This window comes from Stylophora pistillata, chromosome 9 (genome assembly GCF_964205215.1).
Source record: "Stylophora pistillata chromosome 9, jaStyPist1.2, whole genome shotgun sequence".
Taxonomy (NCBI): domain Eukaryota; kingdom Metazoa; phylum Cnidaria; class Anthozoa; order Scleractinia; family Pocilloporidae; genus Stylophora; species Stylophora pistillata.
In genome coordinates this window covers 26,310,016-26,322,096 of record NC_142527.1, presented here as the reverse complement: position 1 = coordinate 26,322,096, position 12,081 = coordinate 26,310,016, and the positions used below count along the sequence as shown (strand labels likewise).

The following is a 12,081-nucleotide window of genomic DNA, read 5'->3' as shown; positions in this document are numbered from 1 at the left end:
TCTTAATCCATAAGAACCAAGGGTGAAACGAAAGTGATATTTTTAATAGTAAGAAAAACAAATTAAGTGGCTCTCCATTCTACCCATAAAGTTCAGTGTTACTTTTTTGTTTGATCCCCGTGCTCCGAATGGACAGCGTCCCATCCGTGTATTACAAAACACGATTACGTGATACTCTATTGTACTGGTACATAATTTATAAACTGTCGAGTTGATACGACGGATCGGGAAGGTCATCTTGGGGTATTAGGGAAGTTACTGAAATATCACAAAGCCCCAGAATCGATCACATAAATGGGGCGCGATATTTCAAGAAAGAAACGGAGCGCTGAAGGATCCCAAATGAAGGAGAGTGTGTCCCATTGGGGCTGTGGGGCACGGTGTATGGGTATCCTTGGTGTTTTGACAGTCATTTTAGTGGTGGCCGTGGTTCATGTGGCAACCAGCGACGAGCGCAAAACGTATTTTGATGAACTTGTGAGTACAGGGGGTGCCATACGTTCAGCGCGCAGTGTAAACTCTGTATCCGACCACGAATCGATGGAAATTTGCCATAGTAAAGAATGCAAGAAAGTAGCCAAGCATATAAATGCGTCCATGGATTACTCCAAAGATCCATGTGTAGATTTTTTTGATTATGTGTGCGGAGGCTGGATCCAGGCTAACCCTATTCCGCGCAGTTCGTCCACCTATTCCACGTTTGCTAAACTGAATGGTCGCGTTGAACGCAATGTAAGGCATATCTTAGAAAAGGGCATCACATCTTCGAGCAAAAAATTGTTCCAATTGCCGAAGAATTTCTTCAAGTCGTGCATGGATTTGAAAACTATTGACAGCTTGGGGGACAAACCAATTCGTGATCTGATCAAGGACATCGGCTCCTGGAGTATCGATGCCAAGTCAAGATGGAATGAAGATGACTGGGATTTGCAGAAAACCCTGTTGTTCATCCACAAAAGCTACACATCCGCCGGCGGGCCGTTGTTTTCCGTTCATATTAGTGATGATCCTATAAACAACACCAGGCACATAATTGAGGTGAGAACCATTTAATGGGAAACCTGGTGTGAGTACTAAAAATGTAATGATACTTTTTTTTTAACTCTTCGTGAATTTCCCATCCCGCCATTGACATCTTACATTTAAATCTTTGCGAATTTGATAATCATCAACCATCAAAGAAAAGTGATTTTACGCTTTTCAGATTCATTAGAAGGGCATCGTTGATTGTCGAGAGAACTCATTGTTTTATTCACAGGAAAATTTCTTACAGGCAGCATTGATTTTATTTTTATTCTTTAACAAACGGTAATGATTCGACACCCAGATAGAAAGACAGCGAACGGGTGGGCGGATTGATAACGAAACACATGTAGGTAGATCATGTAAAAGTTTCGAAATTTTGTCAAGGTGAACTAACAGTTATGCCATTGTTCTGAACGTCTGTCATCTATACCAACATAAATCTATTGTGACAAGTGTTTGAGAGGACGTTCTTGACCTGCTGAGTTACACCAGGTTGCGTAGCACTTGCTTGGTTTACCTGTTGTAGAGAAATCATCTTGGCAGCTTCCAAACGTTCGCGTCACTTTATGAAAATTGACATTCTAACCAAATTAAGTCCCCATAGAGGTATGTCCAGTTCACTGACCTTACAATGATCGTAAAGGCCTTTTTCACAACATTAGTGGCAACAGATTATCAACATGTTTATCCTCTTTTAAATTTACGATCACTGTGCGAGCGGGAAATTTGAATGTTCGACGAGAGGTAGATGTTAAAGAGAATATTTCCTCCGAGGTGGGACTGTTGTAAATTCTATCACAGCGCAAATACTTACCCTGAGGCATTGCATAGGAAAACTATCGTCACACATGTATTTAACTAAATTGCACCACAAAAAGGTAAATTTCCTTTTTGTGGTGCAATTTGGTTAATGGCGATGATTGTCTATTAAGCCGGGCCCAATAAAGTTGCAAAAGCGCCTGATGGAAGTGAAATTGAATTTTAACTAAATTTTACCATAAGATCGATGATTTCTGCAGCAGTTAATTCTGATTCTTGCTCGCCGAGGCATTTACGCAATAAATCATTTCATCTTAACCGGAGTAAAATATGAGACGAGATTAGAACCAATATAACCTAGAATGTCTTTTCAACATCTCATCAAAGCTATAACGAGAATTTTAAAATTTCAGCTACGGATTCCAGCGAAGAATAAAAGGTCAAATTGCAGAAATCTATTCTAGATTCATTGCGCTTTTGTAGTGTTATTATTTGTTGACAACAATCGAAAGCGTTTCTTCCTTGTTCCTCTTTTGAACAGGCATTGAAAGAAATGAGTCTCGCTATGCCCTCTTGAAAAATGGACATTTAGCTTCTATTTCATTTATTTTTCCACAGTAATAAAACATATTTCGCGTAAAGTTCTGATGATTTTCTCTTGGAAAGTTTCCAAGGACTTTCCATTCACCTTTTTGTAGTTGTTTATTTTTTCATGCGCTGAGCTACGACATCTTGCTTAATTACCACCAGATAGATCAGTCCGGACCCAGTCTATCCAGAGAGGTGTACTTCGATAGTCCAAAGGTAACATGAGATATTCAGATATTGGACTTTATAAGGAAAGCATGATATGCGATATGCGGAGCAAAAATGACAGGAAACTATAGAGGAAACCTGCATTTTACCATCTACCAACGTTTCTTCTACCAACCGATTGATTATTTTGGGAGACCAGAGAGAAAATGCTTAGTTTGATCATACTAGTTATGTCAGGGTTTTGTTTGAGGACTGTACACCATGTTGCATAGTACGGCAAACTGCCAAAGAACCCTAATAATTTGTTGAGGGTAGGAGAACGAAAAAATGAAGGGAGTCGTAAAATAGTCAACTTCTCGTGCAAACTAGCTTACGTAGGTGTCGTTTAGGTTTTTCCTTTAAGCCTGCCGGGGATCGCGGGCATGGCTAGAAAGAGCAAAAAGAAGCTAGAAAGAATTGCGTGAAAAATTGGCTCCAAAGGTAACAAGGGCCACGTTGCCCAGTCTGTTAATTTGACCTTCTCTTGTTCTAACGTGATGTTTTCTCTAATCAAGATTATGAAGGCCTACAAGCAGTTTATTACAACAGTCGGGAAACTGCTGGGTGGCGATGACCAAATGGAGAAAAGAGCTGAAGAGATCGTAGCCCTTGAAAAGAAATTGGCAAAGGTCAGATTGCTAGCCGCACAATTTTCATTATAATGATGATGATAATAATAATAATAATAATAATAATAATAACAACTTTATTTAAGGAGGGTAACACATAACAGTAATTCAACTGATGAACTGGTGGCCCTCGATCCTAAAGGTATCATAATTAAGGTTAAAATGTATAAAATGTATGTAAAATGAATTCGAGGATTATAAACAGGTCTATAAGAATACAAGCTAAAAACTATATAAAATAAGATATGCCACATGGGTCGGGTTAAAATACAATACTGATGCCGCTTGGGTCGCCTCGGTTTCGCGATTGAAACAAGAGAAGGAGATTTTTTTTACTATCGCATTCGGATTAAAATGTTCTATTTCATCGTAGCTCCTTAGGAAATGTCTGTGAAGGGCCTTTCTGAAAGAAGCAACTGTTGTCGCCTCTTTTTTAGGTTAACAAGTAGCTGGTTCTACAGCCTTGTCGCAGATACGCTGAAGGTCCTCCCTCCCTCGGTTTCGCGATTGAAACTAGGGCAGGCGAGGTTTAATTTCGTATAACGACCAATTCGTGAGTGTAGGTCTGCATTAAATTTAAGTATATCGTACATATATGCAGGACAGCTTCCTAGTAAACACTTGAAAACTAAAACGCTCTTATTTAACTTGACTTCGTCATAAAAAAGGAAGCCACTCTAATTTCTTAAAGAGTTTCACGCTTTTTGATTCAAAGCTTATGAATATCTTAGACAGATGAAGCACTCTGACATTCATTCAATGTGTTCTTCAGATAAGTGTCCCTGATGCAGACAAGACTGACACGTGGTTCAACCGAATGACTATTGGTAAACTGAAAAAAGAAGCACCCGGGGTAAGGAAAAGAGGATCAGATGATATCTTTTTAGATTTTTTGCTGGGAATATATCTATTACGGTTGTGTCCCTTTAAAAATTGATCGGGGGTCAAAATTTTAAGTCCACCAGTTTGCAAAAGACTGAGGCCTACGAATGAAACTGGAGAACCTGCATCGCTATAATTTCCCTAAGGGGGTGTACCTACGAAAATCTTACGTTTGGGGGAGGACCGAATGAAGTGCAAAACATTGTTTAAGTCATTCAGAAATCTAGAATTTACTGTAAAAGTCGCTGATTGCAAACTTTTCATCTGAACTTAAAATTTAAACAGCTTCAGTAATAATCTTCGGTGTGTTTTATTATTCACTAATGTTTATGTTTACAGTATCCCTGGATGAAACATTTATCTTCCATCTTTTCCAACGAAACGTTGAAGTATAACGAGGAGATAATAGTTCCAGCGCTTCCTTATCTTCAGAATATGACAAGAATTATCAAAGAGACTCCTAAGAGGTGAGACGTCCCTGTCAAAAACAATTGACAAATTTTTTATTTAGGTGATGGCATTATAATGCTATGGTAAGGGACCGGTCATTATATGTTGCCTGGGAGGGGTTAGAAGATCTTGGTTGCGTCACGATAAAATTCATCTGATCCTCCCTAAGGCTCTGTAATGTTCTTATGACCTTCCTTCTTTGGAAGTTAATTGATGGTCAATTTTGTATAGTCCTCACTTTTTACTCTGTTGGCGACCACTGATTCCCCTCCGTTTCTCTCCGAAAAAAAAAAAACATGTGATTCCCCCAAAATCCTCGGACCCTCCCCTCCCCGCCAACCCAGGCAAAAAGAAATGGCTGCCTGGTCCCTAAATCTACACCTAGAGGAAAATTTGAATCTATTCGCCTAAACCATAGTTCTTCACTCAATTGTTCAACTATTCGTTGACTGTAAGACTGGTACCCAGTATTATAGGGGTAGCTACCAAGCCTAGGCGCGGTAGCCAAGCGTAAGTTCAGGTGTAACGATGTTTAATTGCAAGTGATGGTTTTGTCCGTATTAGAAGCCGTTTCTTTTTAAAGGTTTATTCTCTTGCTCTTTACATTAAATAGATAGTAATGCTCCATAAAATAACCATTGTGTCACGAATGTCATATCATATTACTAAGGAAGGTTTCACTGTTTTGTTCTCCCCCTTTTTTTAGAATACTAGCGAACTACATCGTTTGGAACGTCATTCAAGACGAAGTCTCTTTCCTTTCCAAGCCCTTCCGCAAGGCCCGAACGCAGTATAGAGAGAGGGTCCTGGGTTCCAAGGGCCAAAAGAAGCGATGGAAGACATGCGTAACTTTTACGAACGAGCTTTTGGGGGACATCTTGGGATCCGCTTACGTGGAGCATCATTTTAGTAACAGCAGCAAAAAGATGGTGAGGAAAAAGTCGTACCTGATGTTTTTACGAGCAAAACAAAAGTAGATCAACTACAAAATTAAATGACAGGTAACTGCAGATAATGAAAGTTACACAATAAACTAAAGATATAACTAACGCCTTTCATCACTTGTTTCAGGCAGAAGACATGATTGTGGAGGTCCGCAATGCTTTCAAGGATAACGTTAACGCAATTCCATGGATGGACAAAAACACTAAAATGGTGGTCATGGAAAAGGTGGGTCACTTGTTATACTGAATGGGTCGTTTTTATCATAAATAGCTGAAATTAATCATATGTTGATTAGTAGTTGATAGCAAATAACGATTGATTTCAGCAGGGGGAATGCAAATGAAGAAATCACTGAGAAAGAAGCGTGCAAAAAGTTAAGCGTCGACGGATTTGGAACCCGTACTCAGACGCTAGTTAGTAGTTCCGCGCCAGTACCAAATGAATTAAAATTGCGTCGAAGCCTTGAGTTTTTAAGCTTTTTCTGCAATTATTCAGTCGTAATTTACCAGCGAGGATCATTTATTAGCCAATTTTTCCTCGTAATGTCTTTAGATTTCGCATGAGTGAAACTGCACTCCATCAACCCGTAGCTACTGCGTCTCCGCTACAGCCAGTGTTCTGGCTTGCCAGTCTAATGCACGTTTGATAAAATCTTTCTTTTTATACCAGGCAGATGCAATGCATGATGAAGTCGGTTTTCCGCGCTATTTAGTTGAGCAAGAAAAGTTCAAGAAGAGATTCAAGAAGTACAACCACGTAAGTACACAAGTTCTCTATGAGAAGGTGTGCCTTTTTTGGCTTTATATTGGACAAATGTTTCGCCAAGCAAAGTGCGAATTTCTTCTGAAGACTGAAGGAATTTAATCCGCAGCATAATTAAAAAATCATTTTCCTTTAGGAGACATAGGCCATGAAAATCTCGGAAATAACTTATTTAAAAATATATAGAGCCCTCTATGTAATTTTGATGCTTAAATTGAATTGTTACGACAACTTCCATTGCATCGATCGTATGGTCATTGAGCACATTTGAACCCACTTAATCCAATAGACACTCTTAATGAATAGAGAACTGCGAAATTTCCCTCTACTTCTCTACCATTTAATTATATTTTTAATTTTTGATTAAATTTTAAATAAAGGAATTAAAAAAAACCAGCTAATCATTTTGAAAATGTTTAAAGATGTAAATTAATAAAGAATTAAAGACACTTTGTTTTTGCAACATTTTATGCTGAGCAATCTATTCCTTTCTAATTTTTAGGTAGAAATAAAAAGCGATAGTCTCTTCAAGAATAGAATCGCGATTTTAAAAATGGCACACCAAAGGATGCTTAAGAAACTAAGAAAGCCCGTAGATAAAGAAGAGTAAGTTATCACCTCAGGATTTTAATTGTTTGCAGAATAGAGATGGCATCGAAATTATTAGACTCATCTCTTATTAGTGATTTCATGTTTGGAGAATGAGATTATACATTTAGCACGATCAAATGTGATTTCTCTTTAATAGCCTGCAGAAAAGGCATTATTACTGAATTTGGTCGTGATGGATATGTTCATCCAAAGAGGATGTAAACAGTTTATAATCTGTTACGAAATAGGTTGTTGTTCATCGTGGAAGCTGGATGATAATATAAATTTGTTCTGTTGTTTCCCGACAAAGTCACTAGATGTAGAAGTCAACGTTTCGGCTGCTTACTGCACGTCTTCTTCAGTTTATAATCTCTTGTGCATTTACGAGTGTGAGGGTGTAATACCCTTTCATGCAAACAACATTGATGTAGTTGTCTTGAATTAATATAAGCGAGCCCTTATTTACTTTATATTCAAGTTTTCATTTATTCATTCAATCTTTCCTTCGTTCATCCATTTCTTTTACCCATTCGATCGTTACGTTCCTTCCTTTGTTCAGATCGTTTCTTGTTCCCTTCATCCATTCATATACTTTCTTACAGGATGTCATCTCTTCATTTGATACAGAATTGTTTATAATATGATTAATATTACAGCTTGAATATGCAATGTTGTCTGATGACTGTTTTCAATTCCCTCTATTAAAACTTAGGTGGCCGATGGACCCACAAACGATTAACGCAATGTACAGCTTTAACGAAAATGAAATAAGTAAGTATCATAAAGTATATAAGTCCTTCATTCATTAATTCCTTCTTTTCTTCATTTCTGGGTGACTTTTGTAAGTTAATTTTTCTGACCTATTTGTGTATGATCGCTAAGCTATAAAAAGCTGGCTCTAGCTCCACATTTAAGTGAGTATTTTATTTCAAACTGATCATCTCCTGTTTTGTCTTCCTTGATCTTTAGTTATTCCAGCCGGAATCCTCCAGCCTCCATTCTTTTATGCCAAGGGAAGTCCAAGGTATGAGTCGAAGCTTTCCAAGACTCTCGTAGTCGATTTAGGTTTTTATAAAGGATCAGTTAAGTCACTAGTTTGAGAGGAGAGAGCTTTGACAGCAAGCAATTGAATGTCCATTTTCAAATCTCTAAAGAATATCTTATGGAAACGAGGTTCCTTTTTCTTATCATCAGATCGTTGAGTTTTGGAGCAATTGGATCAATCCTTGGTCATGAGTTGACTCACGGATTCGACAATACTGGTTAGTCATGATTACTTCATTCGACTCAAATATCAGACTTTGTTAGCACAAAATGGTGATTTGTTACTGTCGGTATATGAGACACAAATCTACGCTCGAGAATGTAGCCTCTAAAGCTCTCTAGTCCTACATCGGTGGTAAAGGTAAAGTCTGTTTACGAGCCTAGTGGCCCATTAGGCCGGTGCTTAACTCCGGTTTCTATAGCATGAAGTAACTAGGAGTATTTCTACTCCCCCCTGGATGGGATGCCAGTCCATCGCAGGGTTACCGCCAGCATTAAATTGCGCAGGTACCCATTTATACACCTGGGTGAAGAGAGGCACTGTGAGAGTAAAGTGTCTTGCCTAAGAACACAACACAATGTCCCGGTCGGATCTCGAACCCGGACCACTCGATCCGCGGAGTCGAGCGCACTAACCATGAGGCCACTGTGCCTCCACCCTACATGGCTGGGAGTTCCGCAAATTAAATATCCAAATCTCGACGAAACAGGACTCACCATTTTTTATACCTAAAAGGGAGTTTATGATCAAATGGTTAAATTTATCAAATATTTTCTTATTCGACCATTTATTCAATTTGCGTATTTGTTCATTTAGTTTTTTAATCTTTTATAGGTCGAAAATTCAACAAGAACGGCGAGCTCACTGCACAGTGGTGGTCTCAAGACTCACTTGATGGATTCAATGCTAAGGCAAAATGTGTGGAGAATCAGTATTCTATGTACAAAGTCAGAGACAAATATCCAGTAAGTGAAATATCAATAGAAAAATAACGGGAAAAAATTCACAAATTCATTCATTTACCATCTATAAAACGCTGCTTTACTTAGTTGAATTTTCCAGGAGGATATTTTCTCGATCCTCAAGTTGTTATTCTTCTTCTTTTCGTTCTTATAATAATAAACAAATTCGAAAAAAAAAACTTATTACAAGATAAATTTGTTGCAAAGGTTGTATTTGAAAAGTCCTTACAAGACTTGTATCGAAATTGGTTACCCTTCTGGCGAGCTAGTGATTGTAATCCAGTTCTATTTTCTGTAGATTAACGGAAAGCTCACTCTTGGTGAAAACATTGCTGATAACGGCGGGTTTAAGGCGTCGTTTAGGGTAAGTTGGAATCAGTGAATTTCGTATAGTTGCAGATTAAGATATCACGAATACATTTAAAGTAGAGGAACCCTCTTATGAAATTTATATATATGTTTTTAAATTCATTTTGTCCTCCTAACTTAGGACTACATGGATTAAACCTTGGGTGGATTTGATTGCAAAGCGCTCATGGGCTATGATGAATTGAAGTTACGAGTTATTTAGTTCATCGTCATTCAAGTGCCATAATTTGACATTTCCGCCTTTACGTCGTTAGGCCTACAAGAACTGGTTGCGCAAAAATGGCCAAGAAGCTTGGCGATTACCGGGCATTAATTTCACCAGTGAACAGCTGTTCTTCATAGGTTTTGGTCAGGTGAGAAACTGAGTTAATCAAACGTGAGCATAAGAATTTTTCCAAGTAGTCTGAATTGCATGCGAAGGGGAAATCTGGTAATATACCAAGACAATTGAAAGCCTCGTTACGGACATTATTACATCAATAGTCCGATTATCTTTTATCGGTCTTCTCATAAAAAAAAAGGTTCATCTTCAGATAAAGTCAGAGAAGTCTGATAAAGTCAGATAAGGTGAGATAAAGCTTGAGCCACACCCTGATTGGCGTCTCTAAGGAAGTTGACGGGCGATAGTCTCCTTCGCAGCCGTTTCATGGTCTCCTCACGAAAATTCTTTTCTGGTGAGATTCACAATGGGGTTAACCTACAAAGCCGTAAAAAGGGTACAAAAGGTAGCCGTTAGGCGTAAAATTGACAAATTTTAACTGTTAAGTGCAAAAAAAAAAAAACCGTATAATGACGAAAATTTTAACCTTTAACTGTAAGAGCCATCACCCCATTGAGACCCTCCTTTGATGGGGAAGAGGGTGTGTTGCGTTACGGCACTAAAGAACGGACTAGGGGGGGAGAGGTAGATGAACCAAACATAGAGACACAGAGAGGGGAGACGGGTTACCGAAGGAGGAGAATTAGCCAATAACTGACGTAGGGGGAGGAAAATTTATTGTAGAGTACCTGGACTGTTTCATTAACTACTGCTTTTATCTTTATTACTAATAAGGCTTATTGCAGTAATAGCCGTCCAACGGAGCAGTATCTGGCGACATTAAGTGACAGGCACTCTGAGGAAAAATTCAGGTGAAACATGAGGTTTTGTTGGTTACACAGGCTGGTCGATGCTTTTGTAGCTTCCTCTTTCTTTACAAAACAGAACGCAGTAGCATCTGCCCGTGACGAAATTGAAATCGGGCTATTTCGCCGTATCTACTTTTCAGATTAACTATTCTCGAATTCTACTTTAACTTTCTTTAAAAAATGTTGAAACAAGCTTTAAGGTAGACCACGCTTGTACTAGACCAGATATACGTTTAATCTGTGCTCAGAGACGTAAGAAAGATTTTCTACTTCTAAGGAGTCTAATATCCACATCATTTATTTACCTTGGGCTGTCATGGGAGGGGAGGGAGGGGTTGTCATGGAGTGTTAGTCTCAGAAATTATCACCAGAAGACCTATCAAGTTATCGCTTTTGAATATCACAGATGAGGTCCAAGATGCCTCTTTCCTCCCTAAGGTACTTCCTCAGAGCTTGGGGTCTGTCTACAGAATACAGGGAGGATTTGTTATGGTTACGTTTTGCAGCGTCAGGTTAACTATAATAATATTCCTATATCCTATCCATCAAATTTTTAGGGTCATCGGAACGCTGTCCAATTCATTTGACTTTGCCAGAGCGTTTAAATGTAAGCCCAATCAACCTATGAATCCCACTAGCAAATGTGCCGTGTGGTGTAAAGACGAATTGGAACTTTAGAGAGTGGCTGGTTACAAAGCACCTACGCGAGAACTTTAGGGTGTGGCCGGCTGTATCCCACGTGGATTCTAGACCAGAGCCGTAGGATATGGCTGACTTGGTGTATCCCACGTGGCTTCTTTGTGCCTATGCTGGCCATGGATGCGAGATGATAGCTTCTTAAGAGAACGGAATTACTTTTAATGTGTGTAATTTATACTGCATCGTCTTTGATAGATTATTTACCATCCTTCCTCAATTTTTTCCCTCCTGAGCTTGTTTTCATTTCATTTCTGTATCATCGATCGTCATGGATGTCAGTCAGTTTGTAAAATAATAATGATGGTAATTTGACAGGTGGAAATTTATCTCATAAAATGGAAAAAAGAATCGAATTTAATATGAACAAAAGCTGAACGATTTTCCAGCGATAAATAAAGTTCAGTAAAAAGTTGAATTGTTAACTACCAATTTTCTAGCTGCTTTTTGTTCAGAGGAAAATTTTTCCATCTTCGGCGGCGGTGGAAAACTTTCCAAAACAGAGGCTGATTGATATGCTGCATATAACATAAAAATGAGACTTAAGAGATTTCTAAAATGACAACGAACTTTATGAAAAAAAAATTCCATTTTCAAACGCAAGCACTGAACGAATTTAAACTATGTAACCTGAACCTGAATTGCTAACAAAAGAATCGTACACTGTGCCGATTTGCGTGCGGTAAATTACTCCATCTAATTTTCACAACAAACCGTAAATGCAAATTTGTGGTAAAATTATTGTGTCGGTTTAAAATTTTGATTGAATCATTTGTTGTATGTTTTTTGCCAAACCATTCAGTAAATGCCAGAAGTGATAAATATCTACCAAGGTGTTGTCTTGAAATGACACCAAGTTCTCATGCAATTGCTGATTGACAAGGAGGTGCAAATCAATTAGAAGAAATACTGATCAGACATTGCAAGTTACAGGGTTTATAAACGGCAGGTTTATCTCATTCCTCAACTTTTTACAGTCGATACACAAATTTTCAGTCGACTCTGGGCAGACTTCGAACTGGGAACGAACTTGTCAGTGACA

The 12,081-nt window shown here is 38.5% G+C and overlaps 1 protein-coding gene across 1 annotated transcript; it reads left to right on the top strand.

Moving 5' to 3' along the window:
- The first annotated feature begins 209 nt into the window (after nt 1-209).
- On the top strand, nt 210-11,457 carry LOC111327894 (endothelin-converting enzyme homolog). The gene is made up of 17 exons (XM_022932206.2): nt 210-1,038; nt 2,536-2,589; nt 3,096-3,209; nt 3,982-4,062; nt 4,431-4,558; nt 5,248-5,470; nt 5,613-5,711; nt 6,156-6,242; nt 6,751-6,854; nt 7,552-7,610; nt 7,809-7,863; nt 8,034-8,101; nt 8,719-8,849; nt 9,145-9,210; nt 9,470-9,568; nt 10,270-10,346; nt 10,901-11,457. Exons 1-17 carry the CDS (start codon nt 295-297, stop codon nt 11,019-11,021), a joined length of 2,310 nt encoding a protein of 769 aa, XP_022787941.2. The 5' UTR covers nt 210-294; the 3' UTR covers nt 11,022-11,457.
- The last annotated feature ends 624 nt before the right edge of the window (nt 11,458-12,081 follow it).